The 22806-nt window shown below is 33.2% G+C and overlaps 1 protein-coding gene across 1 annotated transcript; it reads right to left on the minus strand.

Annotated features, from left to right (window-relative positions):
* Window positions 1-1389: 1389 nt before the first annotated feature.
* Window positions 1390-12366, minus strand: LOC127860424 (protein stum homolog). Its single transcript, XM_052398500.1, has 3 exons — window positions 11452-12366; window positions 3436-3609; window positions 1390-1982 (listed from the first exon to the last, which is right to left on the minus strand). The coding sequence occupies exons 1-3, from the start codon at window positions 11642-11644 to the stop codon at window positions 1915-1917; spliced, it is 435 nt and encodes a 144-aa protein (XP_052254460.1). The 5' UTR covers window positions 11645-12366; the 3' UTR covers window positions 1390-1914.
* Window positions 12367-22806: the final 10440 nt, after the last annotated feature.

A 22806-nucleotide genomic window follows, 5' to 3' on the forward strand; every position in this document is an offset into this window, starting at 1 on the left:
TGGCATGGTCAGTTGTACACACGAAAAACGATACCAGGTATAGTAAAACGTACTTACATCATTTGTGTCGTTTTTACATGCCATGCTTATTCACAGAATACGGAGTATCACTTTTTGATATACACATAATTGCTCAAGCGTATTTTGTTTTAAAGATTTCATTTTTCTTCGCGAATTTGAGTTCGTCTGCATTTGTATTCAATCGGAATAGTGAGAGTATGGAATGCAGGACACTGTTCGTAATGTCGTAGCAACGAGTCACATGTCAATATATGAGCCTTGTTCTTAGAAAACTGGGCTTAATGCATGTGCGTAAAGTGTCATCCCAAATTAGCCTGTGCCGTCCGCACATGCTAATCAGGGACGACACTTTCCGCCTAATCGTGATTTTCGGTAAGGAGGGACTTCCTTGAAACTAAAAATACCATAAAAGCGGACTGCACAGACTAATCTGGGACGACACTTTACGCACCTGCATTAAGCCCAGTTTTCTCAGAACACGACCGGTATGTTGATTCGTGATTGTTGAGTTAATATCTGTGCCGGCAGATTGTAATGTAGTCTAGCAGAATATAACATTTACAGAAGTTTGAGCTTAAAACACAATAATTGGCATTTCAAACTCTCAACCTCTGCTACAGGAGAGTATTGCATCTTCAATCATATTGGACGAGGCAATATGTTGATGTTGCAGTAAGGTGAACCTATCCAGTGTAATATCTGATATCAGCGCTTTCAACACTTGAACCATGTGACGTTTCGTTAATCGCCTTCAAACATAAATGAGGCCATTCAGAAATCGACCGTAGAAGTCAAAGGATTGTTCTCTGATGCGGTTCGTCTCCTAAATCGTGTAATATCGTACGTAATCAAACTCAAAAGTAATTTGTAGGCGAATATACATATATATGTACATTCAATAATAATGTACGTTAATGTTTCTCTTCTGAAATATTTTATTGAACATAGAACAGAGTACACACAATATACTTACAAGAAATACGCCAATATAATGAACATGGCAAGTCATTAAAACCACGTTACCATCCAAAAAAGCTAGACGTATTAAAGCTATTTGGATGTTACGACATCTTAAGGTTACATGTTCTAAATACAGTATACAAGAAATGGCATGTGCATAATGCTGAAAAAGTTACCACTACGTTTTGTGTTATGTTTGTCGAATGCATGCGTGCATGCCCTCTCTAAAGGCTGAAATTTAAACGATTTTTCCAATAAAATAGCGTGAAACGTTCCATTCTTTTTAACAATTTTATTTTGGTTAATAGTATGAAGAAATATTGTTACAGATTTTGAGATTTACTTTTATTTTGGACACTCTTGTCAAATGTAAGATATACACATCATATTATTAATATGTTAGGAATTTATTAAATACGTATTTTAAAGATAAATGTTAATTCACACTGTAAGAGGTCTGCATCGTAAAAATATTTGATAAATAAAAACGTTCACGCTAGAGTTAAGCTATTGAGAACTAAAATATATTACTCGCTAAATATTTTTAGACACGTCATCTTAAAATTGCTTTAAGAAATATATTCTAAACATATATAGTATATCAATCCTATGGGCTGTGTTGTATCAACACCACTTTGAGTCTTAAATTAAAGTCCGTCATTATGTCTTACTATTTGCCTCCACTACCAAACATTCCATAATTGTTGAATTACAGTTGTCTGGCAAATATAAAGCTACACGCATAATGATCAGACTATACATCGTTAACAACGCACTTATATTTGTATCACTGCGTCTGAATCTGTTCATTTGCATTTGTTGAAGAACCAGCTCAGAGCAACAACAGAAGAAAAACGCCATATCAGACAGGAAATAAGATATGGAGATTTAGGAAATTCAAAGAACGTTAGTTTGTGTTTATATAATACGTGATCACGGCACATCGACGCTGCTCTGTCGACGACAGTAATAAGGTGTTCTCTTCTCTTCCCCCCAGTTCACTGAAATGACATGAACATATATATCAGTCATCCTCATCAACATGTTCGTATAAGTGACTTTATTAGAAGCATGATACAGTCAAAATGACGTATACTTTATACGTGTGTAAAATTCATCATTCTTAAACTACTACCTTCATACCATTATTGTTATTTATGTCACAATAACATGTTTTTCATAAATTATATCGTTTGCAGAATGATGGACCAAATATTCGAAAATGTTAACCAGATTCACACACATTTAATTATACAATAGTTAATTTTTGATCGAAAGGTCATACATTAAAGCTTTCTAAACACAACTAAACATCAATCAACATAATTTATTTGTTAAAACTGTGCTATTCCAAGGGAAAATTTGGGGTGGAACGCCAATTCAGAAATGGGGTACAAACACAATAATTGTTTTCCAAAACAAGCTATATCAAATGTCCCCTTATACACCAAATTTGTATGCACCGGCGGCATAGCATGCATCCCTCCCGAATAGCATCGAACAATAACGACTTGAGTACATTATGTATGCAATTATATAAAGGTTTTATTTAATGATTATAATTATTAGTAGACAGATCACAAAACTAAACACCGCAATTAATGCTCAGTGTGGCGGGATATAATTGCTGATTACTTTATGTGTTATTGAAGGTAAAATGATGGCTATGCATGATACACCAACAACTCCAGAAACAAAAGGAAATGACGCTACAAACAACAACAAAAACAACTAAAAAGTTCAAGGTTTCAATGCCTGAATTCCTATTTTAAAGGGGCCGTCCAACAGATTTTGGCATGTATTAAAGCTTGTCATTAACTGCTGCTCTAAATGCTTTATATTGATAAATTTAAACAGTTGAACTAAAAATCTCCATTAAAAAATAAGAATTCAATTTAAAAAAGAAGAAAAAACGTTAACCTCCACAGGGCTCGAACCACTGACCCCTATAGTCATGGAAACTTGGAGTAAAATGTCTCCCGACTTTACCCATCGACCATCCACGCTCATGTCAAATGCGGAGGTATTTTTTTTAGCTATATAAGCAATCCTCGTAGTTTCCCAAAATATCGATTCGCGTCGAACGACGCTTTAATCTGTTGAACAGTCCCTTTAAGGAATGCCTCTTCAAGCTATATGGTATTTCATTCAGTGTATAGAGCCGACGTAAAATATTTAATCTTTATCTTCCAACTTTTCTCTAAGCTTATCACATTTTTTTCTGCACACTTTTCGCTTCATATGTGTATTGGACACCGCTGATTTTAGTTGCTGCAACGTGATCACACCATGATGCGGGGTTCGATATACTGGATTCGGGATAGGGTCAAATAAGATATCTTAAAATAGGCCCTTAAAAGTCTCAATTCTTGGTTAAACAATTTATCATTTTACAAACAACGTAACTATTACAAAACAATGACATACAACAACCATACAACTGTCTGGACTTACTGGCTAATGTGACCATGTTCATTCCCCAGAGAATTGACCACACCCAGCCGACGATGACAAAGAAAGTGACAAGTTGGAGGAATGCTGACAGCAGATTGAACAAGAACGCTGGCCCGGGTTTGTTTAACATTGTCGGTGCACCGCATAACACTGTGAATGCCGATACCAATGTTCCTGGAAAATAAGTACATTCATGACTTTGAATGTCAGTATTCTTGAATTAAATACTTAAAGGGATACACAAAGATATACATTTTAGAAGAACAAAACATATGTTTTTAATAAATTCATGTTCAAGAGAGCCGATATCAGAACTGTTTATCTGATGATAAAGTAATCGAGTACAAAAGGAGCTGACGATTTATTAACATAGATATCCAGTCTTTCGCAAATACGCTCTCAAGTGATGTGCTTAAGTTTAAAAAAAAAATAAATCTTTGTCTGATTTAAATACTCGTCTGCAGTCAGCTGGACAAAAGCATGACAGTTGGGTAAATAATCATAATATTTTGGTTTGTACGAAATAAGTTTCGCAACAAAGTGTCGATCTCACCCAATTTTAATTTATGATGAAATACTATGGACGTTCGATTAAGAAGTAAAACGGATTTACATGTACAGTTTGTGTGTATTGTGTTTATTACATATGTTTTAATTAACCTCTTTGTTTTGTTAAGCTTATGTTAGTTGAACCAGTGCCTATCGTGCCAAACATGTTGTAAACAGATAGCAATGCGATCGCGATTATGGTCAGTTGTGTTCAGTGGCAATTAAAAAATAAATAATACAGGACAAATGCCATTTCATTTTTGACAGCAGGTTGCTAATGAAGAAATAGCATCTGGCAATACTGTCCACAATTCCAATATCTAAGTTAATCTTCACTTTAAATGCTAAGCGTTGGCAAAAGAAGACATGTATTAACCTAAGCAAAGGCATCCTTTCCTCCTTCATAGGAAGACGACCAATAGCTGTTTATCACAATTACCCATAAACACAATGTGTTTGATATGATTTTCAGATGAAACTTTAATGTGTACTAATTGATAAAAAAACACATTTTTTTTCAGTAACTCTCCTCGAATGTTTATATGAAATCATTTAAATACTATACGAATTAACTATGAATTCATATGAAACATAAGTAGACACTAAATGATCATCTATTACGTTATTCTTTACTATATGATGATCACACACGGCCATAGTTATTAAACGTTTAATACGTTCCCAGCGCCCTGTTATCTCATTTTATCCGGTTCCAGATTTGCATTTTTATACCTGTTGCACGGTGCCCACACAATTCAGGCACACTTGGGCACAGTTCTTAAGCTGCCTGATATACCCGCAAAATGATGTATAAATATTTATTATTTATTCAACATGTCAAGCATATTCAATCATAAAATGATTTACTCTAAAAGAACATTTATTATCAAGTTTTAATCTCAAATCACAAAATTGTTTATATTTCCTTACGTTGGCGCTTTGCCCTACACCTGCCATGTGAAGGTACTTTTGCCAAGACAGGATGATGACATGAGAATCACATGATGATGCTGTTATCACGACACACAATATATGTTTTTTTTAAATAAATGTTGAAATCATCATTAACTGACATACCGCTTCAAGCCTTCTGAATTCAAAATAACGTGTAATTTGTTATTTCATAGATTTATAGCGTTGGTGTATTCCTTTTAAGTTCAAGTCCTATAGCATAGTACTTATCTTATGACTCTGAAGTGAAACTATAGACTTATTTCCGCAGATAAATAAACAAAGATACCGATAACATGACAGAAATGTACGGAAAGTCTGCCTATAATTACAACAGTGTTCAGTCTCTGACTTTACAACTGCTGATCGGTTAACTTTACATCAACTGCATTTATTATCGACGAAATATAACCATTTGAAAATGTTCAAAAAAAAGTAGTGATAACTTTTCTATAGATCTACGTCTACGAAGACTATAAAAAATGGTATCCATAGATACTGATGCTGTCAGCATTTTTATAAAGGATCAACGATACAGACATCAAGGCGGATTGAATCCATGCATTACAAAGCGAATCACGTTACTAATTGAAATCACGATACAATTTCTCCCATGTGTACCTACATATGATAATGTATTTAGAAGGGCGCTGTCCTGTCGCCATGAACTTAATGGCCAAAGAAATGTTCAGCACATTTACATACCATAATTTGGTAAACCAAATAAGACATACGGGCATCACAAAATGGACTGCTCAACTTTTCTAGATTCGTGTTTTCTGAATCTGAGCGACATCGTTATATAGTATGTGTTTAATTTTGACTTTTAATGTTATTAATTTTATAAACAAATACACATTTTACAAGAAATGTCTTAAAAATAAGTTAGTTGGGGTTGTAATAAATTGATGAATGATGATATGACTTCTCTGACCCTATACTTTACTATAATATATACTGGTCAAATTGACCGACGCTCAAATGAAGACCTGTACATGAATTACGAGACTTCTGTTACTTTTTTAAATTGCAAAACATGTGTTTAATATAAAATAACATTCTAAATTTAAAAACTATGTAATAATAAATAACTCTTAATTAAATTACGCAATGTTCCAATATAAAATATCAACCGTAATGTTATAAATGAACAGTAAATTCCGCATGTATTGAACCTCTAGATTTAATCAAACTTTGTTAAATTATTGATTCGTTTGTATCTGAACAACGTAACCGCACTCTGTTTTTAATTATGATAATTAATTAACAGGATCATAGTTGATTAGGATGTGCAAAAGTAATTCAACAAAATATTCGTTTTAAAAATGGCCTTTTTACAGATTTTGGCATGTTTTGAATTGAATTTATATTGCTAAATGTAAACATTGGATCTAAAAGCTCCAGTAAAAAATCAAGAATACAATTTAAAAAAGGAAAAAAAAGGAGCCCACAGCAGGGCTCGAACCAGTGACCCCCGGAGTCCTTGAGTAAAAACCAATTAGACCGCTCCACGTATCTAAAAGACACGTATTTTATACTTTATATAAGTAATCTTCGTAGTTTCACAAAATTAAACAACAACAGAGCTCTTCAAATTATTCAATCGTTTCGCGTTGCAACGCTTTATACTTTTCAGGGTTTTAAATCGTCAAAAGATGCATATAATGGCTATATTAGACCATGGTAAATATTCAGTATTACTGTTTTCTTACAAATATCATAACAAAAACGAAAATTTGCGAATCTGAAACAACTTTTTTCAATTTTGTCAATTGACCAAAAACGTGAAAAGATCCCTCTAATGTAAGCTCTGTCAATGTTGCTATTCATGTTTCGTGTATTAATATAAAATAAGGACTTTAACAACTTCACAGTTCTAATTGTAAAAAAAGCAACAACATCGTAAAACTACTGACGCGAAATCGTGCGCTATGGTTAAAGTACGGTTTGATCGACTTGAGTCCCCGTGTAAGAACTGGCATAGTTTTCTTCAAATATATGTACATAATTTATATATATAGGCAATAAACAACTGTTATGACATTCTATAATCGCTTATGACACTCTTAGCAAACAAAGAATGAAGGTTATTGTGCAAAATTATGAACGGGTCTCTTGAGTTATTCATAATAGGCTTATTACTTCATGTTTTCGCTCGCATTGAACACAATTGCGCAACCTTTCAATGATCTGTTGCATAAACAATCGCAAAACAGATAGGACACAGTGAGCTTTAAAATTTAAGCCAAATAAAGCAAATAATGAGGACAGATAACGCGCAAAAACGTAAAATCATACATTTCATTCACACTTATCACGTAACATGGATTACATTGTTATTTGTTGTGTTGCAACAAGGCGAAGGATATCAAGCAAGGCGCGTATTTATTGCTGACAACTAGAAGATACCAAGTCCTGTCCTATAGATTTCAATGAAAGTGTGTACTTTGCAGTTTAAACAAAATAAAAAAACTTTACATACAGTCAAAACTGACCTAACGGTCACTTGAGAATAACGGTCAACTACAGACAACGGTCAGTTTGGATTCCCCCCGACGATACTCACTCTATATTACACTTGAGAACAACGGTCAATCGTCCATAACGGCCAAAGTTATATTCCGCTCCGAAAATCATGTTTGAACTGAAAACAACGGTCACGCGTCAGTCGTTTCGAGTCGCTAAAAGTAAAAACAAAACACAGTACATCATTTGTCCGTCTATTTTGCGGGTAAAGCATCTGATAGCGCTAATTGCTTCTGATAAAATAAAAGCGGCCCGCTGCGAGTAAACAAATAATAGGGTTTTGAGAAGGTTTGTTTTCCGGGTATAATTTTGTGGGGTATTTTTTAAAAAATATGTCAGAGTTTGTAACACGTTTAAAGTAATTATCGCTAATTTAATGACCGGTAATTAGTACATTGTAGTTACAACCTTGAGTGTGCATTTAAAAATAATATTTTTGGATCATTATTTAAAAGAGCTTTCTAGCGTACACGATACTTTTATAAGCAATCGGAATAATAAATACTGAACGACACTGAGTGGTAAACGTAACTCTTCAAATTAGAGGAGCGAGTCAAGTGTTTGAAACTGTTTGAATCTGGAAAAAGTTCGCGTGTAAAAGCAAGTGAGTTCTGTGTTTGACGTACGCAAGTGCAGAGTGTGCTTTAGCGTGAGAGGACGATACAGTTACACCGTACTTTCGTTTTATGACAGCGAAAACGTTTTTTTTACTTGTTCGGACATGACGTCAATGGCACGTGACAAGATTTATTTACTGAATGAACGAGATGCATGAGTAAACAGTTATTCTATCGTTGATAAAGTCATTTATCAAGTTTAAGAATATGAAATTAAATCAATTTTCAAAAAAAGTATTCCTTATTATTCAATGTAATTTGATTATGCTATTATGCCTAGTTATTGACCATGAGCCTTTGTTTTACACTGTATGCAAACGTCTGGGTGGCGTAACGACAAAGCAATACTACCAAACTGCCCAACCATCTAAAACTTGTATTCCGAACACAATGGGACGAAGCAATACTACCAACTGACCAACCATTTAAAAATTGTATTCCGAACAAAACGGTCACATGTGGACAACGGTCACTTCGTCATTTCCCTTGGCTAACCGCTGTTCTCAGTTTTGACTGTAAATCACATAAATCTTACAAACTTTGGCATATATGGTAGATTAACTTTCGGTTGCACCACAGTACACATACATGCCGGTAAACATTATTTTCAACATGTACAACCTCAGAGGCTATAAACTATTTGTTTAATTGTTCTTTCTGTGAATGTTATATTAAAATTGTCTTTATCTTTTACAAGGTTTAACGGTATGCTTGACAAAAGACATTGAGTTGTTGCTGTGTAGTAAACATGACGAGCCTGATCAGATTGATTATATATTGTATTTCACTTTTTAATGCTCTCAAATTTGCGTTTGGCGGACAAGCCAGGTAAAACATGGGAACGTCTTACACTTTATTTATCGCAATGAGTCGATTGCTTATTCATAAACAGACCGATAGAATACATGAGTTGCGCTCTGGAAAAAGGGGTTTTAATACATGTGCGTAATGTGTCGACAGATTAGCCTGGCATGTCCGCACACGCTAATCAGGGACGACCTTTGTTTTTACTAAACTTTGCTAACAAGAGACTTTTTTGAAACGAAAAATATCACAAAAGCAAACATTATCGTCGCTGATTAGCTTTTGCAGACTGAATATACTAAATCTAGTACGACACCTTAAGCACAAGAATTAAACCTCTTTTGCACAGAGCACGGCCCATATACAATTGGGAATGTTACTTATACTTCCGTGTAGCGAATACACGGAGGCGAAAATCAAGCATCAACATGAACAATGGTGGCAGATTTGAACGTTTTAATGTCAGGTGTAGTTATCATTCAGAACTCTAAAACGTACTAAAACATATTTCACCACAGTGCTTGTGTAATGTCCGACGTTTAACACTTTGTATAAATGGAGGAGAAAGCTGTGCTGCATTGTGCTTCTTGTTGATGTCACTGCATATATGTAGTGCTCACCTTCCAGTCGGTTTTGCATTAGTATATGAATAATTTTATGATACTGATGTTGACATGTTAGTGTTTCGTCCAATAGTTTTATACCTGTAAAAATGATATATATGGCTCTGATCCGCTATGTAATGGGATAATCATAAATGCAACCAATGACAACAGCGTTAAGGATGCACTAGATAACAATATAATATGTAAAAATCGAAATTGCCATTTATTGTATTCAGATAGAACACAAACTTGACATTTCATGGAACCAGCTATTTATTATTTTCAAATCACGTAATGTTAAGTTGTCTCATCTATTGATACAATAACTCTTGTAAGACAAAACACAGTAATGACTGTCATTTAATAGTGAACAATACATAATGGCTTTCTTAGTACAAATGATACCATTTCAATCGGAAGTGTAAGTAATTAAACAATTTTTAAACCCCTCAATCCCCTAGGAAATGAAATTATTAATCGCGTCACGATCCTATATAATTTATTTTCGATTACGTGGTTAACTTCGTTAAGACATCTCTATACATCTCTTTACCTACGATGATATTTTTCTTAACCCAGACGAGAACGTCCCTAATTGATTCCAACCACAGCATTGGCAACAGTTGCTTGTAGTCTAACTGCAGTAGTATTTTATCGTTTTGAGTTTCGATTAAAAGATAAAACAATAAAACACAAAATATAATTATATGGTTACACAAATAAACATCCGTCAGTCTCAAATCAGAGCGAACACAATTATTGTACTATACAAATGCGGTGTCCCAACATATGCCTTCTGCAACGAAATAGATACAATATTCATTATGTTTAATGTTTACCGTTTGTCTATAGCCAGACAGTGTATACATGGTTAATAAACATTTTTATACAGACTTTTACCAAATTGTTTAAAATAGGCACGTGATTTGATGCCTGACTACTGTATAGCTTACTTTTTAGCTCTCCTTTTTGATGGAAGTCTTATATTTGACTCTCCAAATTAACCGTAAAAATGCACATATACAAAACTGCGATAAAATATATCAAGTAAAGATAAACTGATTTCATACCAGTTCTTGAGCCAATGCCAGCATAATTTCGTCTGGCTTGATGGTATTTTCAATTCTTGCCAATGTTATCTGCCCTGGTTTTTAACCGATCCCTGTTACCTTTGAATTACGTTGTACACCTGAATACGCGAATGTGATTTAAACTTAACGTTCAGTGTTTTTCCAATTACTGAATTGATTGCATACGAACAAATGTTGTGTCACTTCAAGTGAGAAATAAATGCATTAAATGGACCTTTTCACAGATTTTGGCATGTATTAAGTTTGATGTTAAATGCTTTATATTGATAAATGTCAACATTGGATCTGAAAAGCTCCAGTAAAAGTAAAAACAAGAATAAAATAATAAAAAAGTAACCCTCAACTGGGCTCGAACCACTAACCCCTGGAGTAAAAGTCGAACGCTTAGACAACTTGGCCATTCGTGCTCAAACAATTATTGATGTATTTTATACTTTATATAAGCAATCCTCGTAGTGTCACAAAATATAACGACAACAACAGAACTCTCCAAATTATTCAAATGTTTTGCGTTGCAACGCTTTATAATTTTCAGGTTTTTAAATCGTCACAAGATGCATATACTTGATATTTTAGAGCATGGCAAATGTTCAAAATTACTGTTTCCTCACAAAAATCATTACTACAACGATAGTTTGCGAATCTAAAGCATTCTTTTTTAATTTTGTCAGTTTACCAAAACGTGAAAAGATGCCCTTAACATTCTGAATTAAAACAGCAATATTTTAATGCATATAGTTTTCTACTGATGTACGGCATATAAAAAAAGAACTTTTTCTTTTTCTGTAGTTGAAAGTAAAGCCCACGATTGGTCTCATTTGATCCCTTTCAAATTACGTGACATAATTAAATAACCAACAAGATAATACCTACCGACCCCCGGAAGTCCTATGTTAAGAATGCAGCAGAGAATTGCAAGTGGCACCGGCATTTTTGGAATCGCTTTATAAAGCGGTCCATGTTTTTCATGCACTTCAACTATTTCCGGTCTATCATCCACAATTTGCACTGATTTTTTATTTTTGGTTTGATGAATTATGTTATCCCTTTCTTCTTCCGAATCCATTTTTAAAAAATATGACTTACAGTCAGTTCAGACACACTTTTAATACCCTTCCTTAGTAAACTTCTAAACGTTTATTCGACTACCAACAGTGTACGTCGGGAATTAATACACATCTTGAAATGCTCGTTGTTTTTTGTTCCAATGACACAACAATTATCAATTATGAAACATTCCAAGAAACGAACACAACGTAAGTATTCTCGTTATTTTTGTCGGATGCTACTCCTCTAATATTCTGCGTAAAATGTTGAGCGTTCTGAAATCCTTCTTCACAGGTGATCCGATAGAACGGAAGGATGATGATGTACCTGGGTTTATGTGTGTTTGAATTTATCAGTTTACAGTCATTTATTTCGACTCTCGCATACAGTACAGCTTTCCTACATGAGCGCGTTTGCAGGAATGCCAGCTTATTTACAACGCAACATCACTCTCAAACTGTATTCAACGTTCAGTATTGATTTTTAAACATCGTACAAGTATCTTGCTGCAAACGATAACAGTTTCGGTGAACCAATATGTCAATAATATAACTAGACGTGCTGTTTCGTTTTCAAAGCACTTATATTTACGACGTACATACTTTCGTACGTATCTGCACTCAGTCTGATAAAAGCATATAAATAGTGAGGTAACTTATCTTACAAAAGCGGTCCCATTGTTTGATATTCCATTTTCCATTTAAAACATTTAAACCTGAATTCCTACATCAATACAACGTTGTGCTTATTTTCGTTCTGCATTTTCTTCGGCTGCATGCATCGATCATGATGCGAGAAACATCTGGAGCCTGTATATTTACAAGACTAAAATAAGTTAGATGTTTGTGTTTTTCTGCTGTTTGATCGTATAATTTTTATTTCAAACTTGTTTACATTAGTATGTATTGAGTGCTATAATACGTAATACATAACACTATAACACTTTAAATAAACACGATTCCATTGGTTGGGGCAGTGGACATTGAAAGACAAAAAGTGACCTCTAACGAATAGGCAATATTCACCGCGATATGTTTTTTTCATATCATTTAAAAAAAATAAATAATTCGCTACTGAATAAAAAGTGTTGCCTTGGGTATTGTATTGATAAGTTTTACATTAATTATCATTGTTATATTTTCGATGAAATAATTGCGATGATTTTCTACGTGAAATTGCAATTTTGTTAAATTCTTCATTAATTACGTTCAAAATAACCATTCGATCAACAGAAGTAAGAAAAAAATTAAAAGCCCATTATCACTCAAAATCAACGAATATTTTGCGCAATATTTCGAAAAAAAACACATAAACAATCTTTGTGCCATACAGTATAAGGCAAAATTTAAACGCTAGATGTGGTCTGGTAATATAGATTTTACGCGAAACAAAATGTTCTTTGTTATTTATTTATTTTTCACATTATAATCCATGTGAATTTCCGTCTACGATATCCGAACATTTACGAGCGAAAGCGAGATTGGCTTCGGGCAGCTTCGGAAGCACGCCGTAGTTCTCATGAATACGTCTTTCCCTCGAAATTTGGACTATTGTGCTAAGTAACACTGATTGTTTTTTGGTAAACTTCATTTTACGAAATACTTTGCGAAATAATCGCTGATTTTGAGTATGTTTGTTACTTTAAATACAACTTCGCGTATAAAACCGCAATATATTTTATGCAACATATGTTATCTTATCCGTTAATTCATATTGAAACAATGACACTATTTTTTATTGATACAGGCTACATTTTGATGCATTACCGGTAGACATATTTCGAAAAAGTGTTCAATGATATTGTTGCGCACATCCAGCATTGGATTGTAAAATATCAACCGAGAAATACAACATAGGCCGCTGTAGGACAAATACCAATCACATTGCCATGAAGACCGATAACAAGAGTAATTAGAAAAGGATTTGCTTTAGAGTGGCATCTGAGAGAAAGATAAATACTGCCTTGAATTATGCGTTTCTCATTAAAAAAAGATGAACAAGTTGAACTAATAATCTTCTCCACTCTATGTGTTTTATAATGTTCAATAATCGGTATTTTCTACCTTTTATTTTTGAATTTCGTATTCATAATTGGTATTTTGTGCTTTGCGTTCGCGTGGTTAATATGGTAATATCTATGATTTAAAAATATTTTTTTCTGATGTCAACATCGAAAAATAACAGTTAAAACATTGACATTTTGTACTGCTCTGCTAAGTTAATCTTCCTGCAAAGAGTCCCATTTAAACACTTTGAAAATGTTAAAACACGTAACGAAGGCATAAAATAAAAATAAAATATGTGTTTATAGGTCGATTTTTATTTCATATAGTATATGATTATGCACGACTATCTGCCTATAATTCGTAAACACTAGTTGCTTCATTAATAGTAAATACACTGTTTCAATATGCGAATTGACATGGAGTTTGATTTCTTGTCTTATGGGTCTTAACTGTGACTTCTTCTAGCCTGTGATGCAAAGACAATTGATCGGCTCTCTCAAATGGCGTCAAGGAGGCCTTGTACTAGCGGCTCTGTATGGTCTTCTTATCTTTTGAATATCGCTAGGGCCTGACTTTTTTCTGGACAATAGAAATGCCAGTTCGGACCAGCGAGGCAGCAATAACAATGATGACGGTCACAATCGACCCATTTCGCTCTTGCTATATCAACTAACGGCCCAGTTTGATAACGATGTCATCATAGCAGAAATCAAAGTACATTCGGCTAACAAATATGCTTATTGAAAACATTTGGAAATAATCACATTTATTTAGTCAACGTTGCTACTTTTAGAAGATGCATGCAAAATGTTGTTTGATACTTAATGTATACGTAAGCTAGAAAAGCTAAGACACGTATGCACAATACTAACGAAAATTATCATTTGTATGTGTTTTTGCTTTGACGTATACACTAATTTTTCAGAAATAAATATACATGTCCACGTGTTCGAATATGTATACTGTTATGTGCAAAAATGAGCCGCAAAAATGTTTCCTTGAATTGGGCTTTTTAACATAAGTTTCTCAGACTTCAAAACGTCATCTTAATAACAAATGTAGGTAACAATAGTGGTTCATGTTCAGAGAGCGACACATATTAGTGATTAGTTAAATAACAATGACATGTAGAACATATAAATTGCCCGATATCGCCCGCGCCCGAGTTCTTATCAACATATTTTATCGAGCCTTTCACATCGATTCACCACGGCGATATCACAGTGTTCCACGGTATTCCACGGTTTTCCACGGTGTTTCTCGGTGACGAAAGTAGTTGCCACGCTGGGCTGAATGACGGTGATTAGTTGCGCAAGGCAGAAATCGCGCTTGATGTAGTGTACATTCTTGCAAATTCAGAACATATAAAAACCATTTTTGTTATTTTTAAGGATAAAAATAGATACACGTAAGGTTAAGGTTACTTTAGACGTTTGTTTGGAAATCAATTGGGTTTGACCATGTGTATTATCATAGGCCTTTGAATTGAAATTGGATTTTATAAGCATTTAATTTGCCAACTTAACGTATAACTTTCAAGTTGAAGCATTTTTCATTTAGAACACGTAAATGCACGTTAAGAAATTCACAAGAAAACGCAGTCCTCGATTTAATTAATCTGCATCTTATTATCATGATCACAAAATCAAGTCAAGAGTCAATAATATACACGTATACAAATTAATAGCCCTTCATCACCGTCTTTCCGGAAACGCATCGATTGTAAAAAAAACAATATCAATAACAGACATAATTATATTGACACTATGTTTAATTGCAGATTAACTATTGATTGAACGATTGGAAAATACAACACTTGTCAGACTGCTGCACTTATTTTTTTCAGAGAAAAAAGCCCTACAAAAACACATGTGATTAAAGAAACAAGCCAGTATCACCAAGGCTGGCGGGATACTGGCACAGGCGCCCGCTGAGCAAACAACCAATTTACGGAATAATGTCAGTCTGTCATCAATTTCTAGTAAGCAGATTAACGTCGGAAGATAGAGTTAAGTTTCAAGGTTATTAACACTATTTCAAGAAAGCGAATTGCCTTTGTGGACACATTTTAGTACATACAATCGGTAACACCATGATTAATAATACTATAAACATACTTCTGATAAGAACTTAAGTTATGAGTAAGCGATGTTGTTGAACATTATGCATACTACATGCATATATAATATATAATATCAACCAATTGTTATCTGCCGTTTTTACACATGTTTGTACTCGTCGCACATCATAGTGAGACTATAACAAGAACTTACACAAAACTGTTGAAAATACAGAAGAAGATGAATAATACAAATACCATTGTGCATTATTTTCATTTGAAAATAACAATTATAGAACATGCAATAAATGATATTTAGAATGAACCGTGTTTATTCAGAATGATACGTGTTTATTACGCAACAAAACATATAGTAGATGACAGGCAAATTATACATCATATGATAAACATTTATAAAGACACATAAATCCGATTTTTTATATATATTTTAAGCACAATATAAATAGCTGTTTGATAACGCATACAATATATGTGCATTTCATTTACATACACACACTAAAACAGAAGCAATTTACATATTTTAGATAGTGAAAGAAGTCGATAACATATATAGATAGACGACATTCGTGGAATATATTTAATGGGTACATTTTTATCAAATGGAAAGACCCATGTTTGTTAGACTTACTGAAAATGCGGCATGAACAAAGGCACAAAATTTGCTTAACACAGATTCACATAAGTTCTATCAATTCCTGCATATTTGGTCTGTTTCTAAAACATAGAGGTATATATATTACATCTTTCATTTTAGTATAAGTTGCATTCAAGCACAAAATGATATTCGTCTTCTAGACGGTTTTAGATAAAACATGCCCTTTGCTCAACAGATGTGGGATTGGGTTTAGACCATCTGCCACTTTCTATTCTCTATCTATGAGAAGATAATCGTTACCTAGATGAGCTTAATATGTACTTTTTAATATTACATAATACTAAATATGGTTGAATTCGAAAGTTTGCTATATTTAAAACAAGAGCTCTATTCGAGTTTAACAATCGACCGTTCTAATTTTTGATAACATTATCTGTTAATCTTTGGTTTAATAGCACCTAAAAATATAATATCATGACCAACATCCTGAAATTACCAGGCGTCGTAAAAACCAAGAGTGCTTAGCAAATAACGTAGAAGGGAGCACCAAATAATTTTGTTAGGATATCTTTCACAATCATTCAACAATGTTAGGTGATTTTTGTTTACTGAATTTATTCCTGTTAGTGTGTAACATTTTAACCTAATATATTATTATATTATAATATCTATATGTTTGACAGTAAAGGCGCCCAAGTTCGCCGTATATTTAATCATTTTGAGTGCTTCTGTTAAAACCCAACAGATTTTTACAAAATTGCATATGCATACGTTCTATAGCATCGTCCTTGACAAACCCGAAAATTCGATACCATAATAAAGAATAGGTGATACTAATGTATCAAACAAATCTGTGTTTCACAGTAATGTAGATAAACCTGTAAGGAATTTGTTCATCTTGAGTGTCGCCTTCAACGCTTGACCAGCTAGTGTGCTTTGTACATCAGAGAAAGAGCCATCCGGATTTTATGGGATATTCTTAACTTTCCCTAATTAAAAGTAATTGTGGAATGCTTTAGTGGTGAATATGATAATAGTTGCCTGTTTTTCGAGTTGATCACAGTTGTAAATGGGAAATATCTTAATTATATAATTATATAATTAAAACATATATTTAACTACGAATACTTAAAGGATAATAAATGATATTTTGTAAGACATAACACATAACAACCGGAAGTGGAGCAAATGCCAGGTACAATTTTATCTTACCTTATCGTGGCATGTTAGAAACTTGGCAAAGCGCGTGTATACAACTACCTGGGAATATATATATAATATATTAATGTTAATGTTACATAACAGCTAGAACAAGAAGAGAATTTGAGAAACTTCGGAGTTGAACACAAATTTCCCAAAAGCATTTTTAAGAGCGAAGGAGGGGGGTAAATTCACATTTAATCTGTTAGAATAGAAATCGACTATTGTTTTCTTTTCTTTAAATATTTGCTTTCTTGTATATCAGCATATCAGCACAATAAAAACAAAGGATATTGCAAATCGATTGTATTCTTAAAATTTAGAAAGCATTACAGCCGGAAACTGTCTAATTATCACTTGAATATTCATATTTAGTAGAGTTCGATGGAAATGAAACGTATTAATCAAGGGAAATTGAATATTAAATATACAACATTTAAAGCAGTCTTAAACGCGCAAATAAACAAAAAATCCTTGCAATAAACAAAGTTTGTTCGTCCATTGGCTGGGATGGTTTTTGCAAAAAGGCCGGAAGAATGCATATTTACAAATATAATAATTTATTATCCCCATGTGTATTTTTTTTATATCATATCATACGTGTGTGAATACATTTTTAAAAGTTAAAATGAAAACAAAACATTTATAACAAAGTCAATAACATGCATTTTAACATGTTAAAGTATTTAACATGCAATCCACCGATCTCCACGCAGAGTTGTCGTTCCTTGCTCTCACATACACCTCTGCGGAAGGCTCAGTATGCCATTTTGCCCAGAAACTGGGCAAACCGTACAAACGCATTCAAAAAACATTTGATTTGGGTTTTTTAGGATCAGAGGCAAACAATAATGGAATAGGAATTTTAAATTAACGATACATCGTGCAAAACTTGCGAGTTTTTATGCAACTCTTTGGAACTATTTTATTGCCCATTTACGCAGATGGAATCATTCCACGCACTTCACAAATGTAAACAATTGAAACATATTTTTTATTGAGTGACGATAGGCATTGCTTCGACGTATGTATGTATGTGGGTTTGTTAACATAAAAACATATCAATTTATAATAATTAATTAAGACTGATATAAGATATTATGGTATGGGATGGTTTTCTTTAATGCAGTGAATGTAATGTAACCCTCGTGCAAGAGATTGTTGAGTATACTGTAACCTCCATGATGAACGCTTGGAATGATCATGACATGATTGAGACGCTGTCATAAAAATAGTCCATTCTGTGCCCATCACAGAGGTGAATGTAATGTAACCGTCGTGTAAGAGAGATTGGCAATCCACCTGGTTGTTGTTACATTTCGGATGTGTGTTTCCATTTATCTTGGAAAGAATAAAATATGCATGATATGATAACACATTCATATGTTTACAATAAATTATAATAAAACAGTACACACCGTAGCAGTATTTCAATAAGTACATTTAACAAAATTACCATAATAACAAAATAATGGCCGTACATTGGCCGTACTTTAGGGGAAAAATGGCCAAGACCCAAGCAACGAGTGCTTATTGTTATATTTGATAATATATTGTGTTTGTTACCTATTATAAAGAAACATGTTTGTTGCATATGTTATGCGTCATCGGTTCTCATAAAATTTCTGCTTATTCTGTTATTTGTGATGGGTTCATTAAAATATGATTTACCAAGGAGTTTTCGAGATTTGCGCGCGAAACGGGAATTCGTTCTAAGTAAGTGTCCCACGAAATTCGATAGGAAATTATTCAGACGGATTTCCGTTCTTCAGAAATCAAGAATGTACAACTCGCGTTGTATTAATATGAGTCTAATGTCAACCCATGTTTGCGGTCTGCTTGCATTGTATTCTATCACAAACAGCACTAGGTCTATGTTAAATATGATTAGCAACATGAATACAATGTTTAAATTGGAAATAAATATATAATTATGATTTTAATGAGGTATGTACAGTACAAAGTGTACAGTACTTAGTAAAGTTTATTTCAAGAACACATCACATGCTCATGCGGGTGTTCAGTTTGTTAACAGATTTAATCATATAATTGTTGTTACTGAATAGATGTGTTCCAGATATAAACGTTTTCGAATCGTAATCATAAGATATTCACAAAATAGAAATTATAACCAGACGACTGTTTTTAAGTGAAAAAGTTGTATAACATACGCTCATTTGAAAAGGACATGCAACGTCTGGAAACCTCATACACTTCATTTTGATTGATCAAGATACATTGCGTTCGGACTGATTTATATCAAGCATAAATTAAGGAGACGTACATGACCTCTAGTATATAAATTATCATCGCTTTGTAAACGTACCTGTTTCAAACGGAAAAACTACTACCAGGAGTTTTTGTTTGTTGTGTCAACCAATGTATTAATTAACAAGAAGAGCAGACAGGACCTTGAGTATTACGTGGAGATTTTTATAATGGAATGTTTCAAGCACACTTATTTACCTTGTTATGTTTATTAAGTTATATCGAACTGTGAGAATGTAATGCCTTTACTTATGCCAACAGTATTTTTTTCACTGAAAATTCAGACGAATTAATTTATTAATACAATGGTTTATAACCCTTGTGGCGTGCCCATATGATAATGCTAGGCACATTTGCACTCAACCTTGACCGGGTCCGATTTTGTGGAAAGGTAATTAAGTTTTGGTCCGGACCAAATAAGTTTATACGTGTTTTAATACACTATGCGTCCATTATTTTACACTTACCAAGCCACAGTGCCACTTCCTATTTATAGCTATACCTATATATAGGTAATTGATTTTAAAATATAATGATTGATATAACACTTTAAACCATTTACTTTACAAGGCGTTATTTTATGGTCTTACCAATACTAAAAGTATTGGTCAACAGGAGACGCTATGGTGGATAATTGAAACATCAACAAGTATTTATCGTCAAGTCATTATTTGTTTATAACAAATATAAAATAACTGAACATAAAATTTCATTATGCAATGTACGAGTAAACATTCGCTTACAACTATGGATCAATTGATTTATTAAAAATGGTTAATTCATGCCACTCGATTCTACGGTTGTTAGTTTTTATTGACAATTTCATAACCTATGTGTAAGGCAGAGGTCGATAGAATACATCAATGTTCGGTACATTTTTCCCCAAAGAGATGTGTTGTAGTTTTATTGCATTGGACATCAGTGCAGAAAGTCATTAGTTCAGAAACGTAAAATGGGTTCCAGAATTATAGGTCATATGGTGAGCACAATAATGAAAATTAAATATTTTTCAAATATAGCTAAAACGTATGTATTGTTGTATTATTTCCTTAATTTACATATTGTATGCAATATGTAAATTATTTCCTGAACGCGTTTTCCTAAGAGCTTGAACAGGTTACGATACAGACGTGTTTCATTGCTGCAAGATATATGAACTATTGGCCTAAGTAATACGTTGTCATAATCCCGATTAAAATGTACGAAAGTAATTTAAAAATAGATAACTATGCAAGAAAGGCATTAAACTACTTTATAAAAATAAACGTATTGGAAAACGAATTATCTACGAAAACATTAACACTAAGTAATACACGACCTAACCACGTATGTGTTTCCCGAACAAAACATCTTAGCATGTAAATGTTAAAGTTACAGCTAGTTTTGTGAAGCTGACAGTTGTTAACTCATTCATTATTTTGATCAAGCGAAACTCTCTGAATATAAGCCATTCAATTCTCTCTAGGCAATTTTCTTCAAAGGTGTTTACATTTCCTGAATTCCATTCAGGCGTTTAGTTTGTTTTCCTTCATAATGAAGACAGAAACATGCGAACATATTGGGATAAATAGAATACCAGGTGAGTATCGAACAAACATAAGACTATGTGCTCGGCACTAAAAGCAACAGCAATTTTGGTTTGAATTTAATAAATAAACTTATTTGTATTCACAATGACTAAGTATTCGATTTGTTTTACATTCAAAAAAATAGGATTATGTTATCAAATTCACAAAAATATACACATAAAAACGGCATCCCTGTCAAACACAGTCGGATCATACATTAACATTCATACACACGATATACCTGACACTGAAATCGAAATTTGTCAAAAGAAATCCGACAGACAGAAATGCGCGATCATTTTCATGAACTTTCACATTGTGATACATCGTCAACCATCAGTATCTGAATGTTTTCTGAATGGCATTTGTATAACACTTGGAAAGCAAATATATTCCATAGGAACAGAAACAAGATATTCATTGTATGATATTGTTGGATACTATATTTTGTAAAACAAGGAAATTAACAATCGTGTATTGTTTTGATCTGAACTCATAAACCGGGGTTCAAGTGATTTGTACGCCAAAACCTTACCCGTATCGTTGAACGAAAGCTGCTGAAACAATTGGATAATTTTGAAATGAAGGCAATACGACTTTGAATAAATGTTTCACTTATTAAATATAAAAAAACTTCTTGCAGACAGCTTTAAGAAAGACAAAAAGGCTGCGTAACAACAAAAGACTGGTTGAATAATGACATAATTGTGTGTACTGAAAAACAAACACAACAGTATGATTACATGAAAATATAGAAACGTCTAGTTCGAATTATCTTTATCCCAGTATGATGTGACTTTGGCAAAACAATTTTATATGAATGTCTATTATTGTATGTTGTAAGCAAACACGAAACCATCCGGTAACGTTATGAAGATATTACTGCACCCAAGAGTAATGCCACATTGCCAAACACATTTTCAAATGGAGGAGATTTCACTCTAAAACTGTAAAATATAATTATCTTAAGATGACCCTTTACAAGTTCTTAAACTCCGTATACAATCTTTAAAGAAGCCAAATAAAATATTCAAATTCACCTAATCTGAACAAAATATAGTTCATTCATCAATGTAATTTTCTAAAACAATTAGTGTGAATTTCTGGTCAGGAATCCATGCTCTCTTTTTAATTAGAAAACAACTCGTTGGCAATCATATCTTTATTAATTGAACACTTATATGCATAAAGTAAACCACTATTCCATTTTAAAATACAACAGCAATCAACATTGCGATTGACTTCAATTCAAAAAGAGTGCATACATTGGATGCAATAAATTTAAAAAAATCGTCTGACATTTACATGATTTAGGTTTTGCATTTCATATAAAGTGTTTAGTGGTAAAAATAAAAATACGTATAGAATGGCCCAAAATTCACATGTTTATTATATAGCTCTTAATGAAATCTACAAAATAATATGATTATTCAATTTATATGAATTTTTATCACACCGTGAAAA

The sequence above is a fragment of the Dreissena polymorpha genome, chromosome 15 (genome assembly GCF_020536995.1).
Source record: "Dreissena polymorpha isolate Duluth1 chromosome 15, UMN_Dpol_1.0, whole genome shotgun sequence".
NCBI classification, from domain to species: domain Eukaryota; kingdom Metazoa; phylum Mollusca; class Bivalvia; order Myida; family Dreissenidae; genus Dreissena; species Dreissena polymorpha.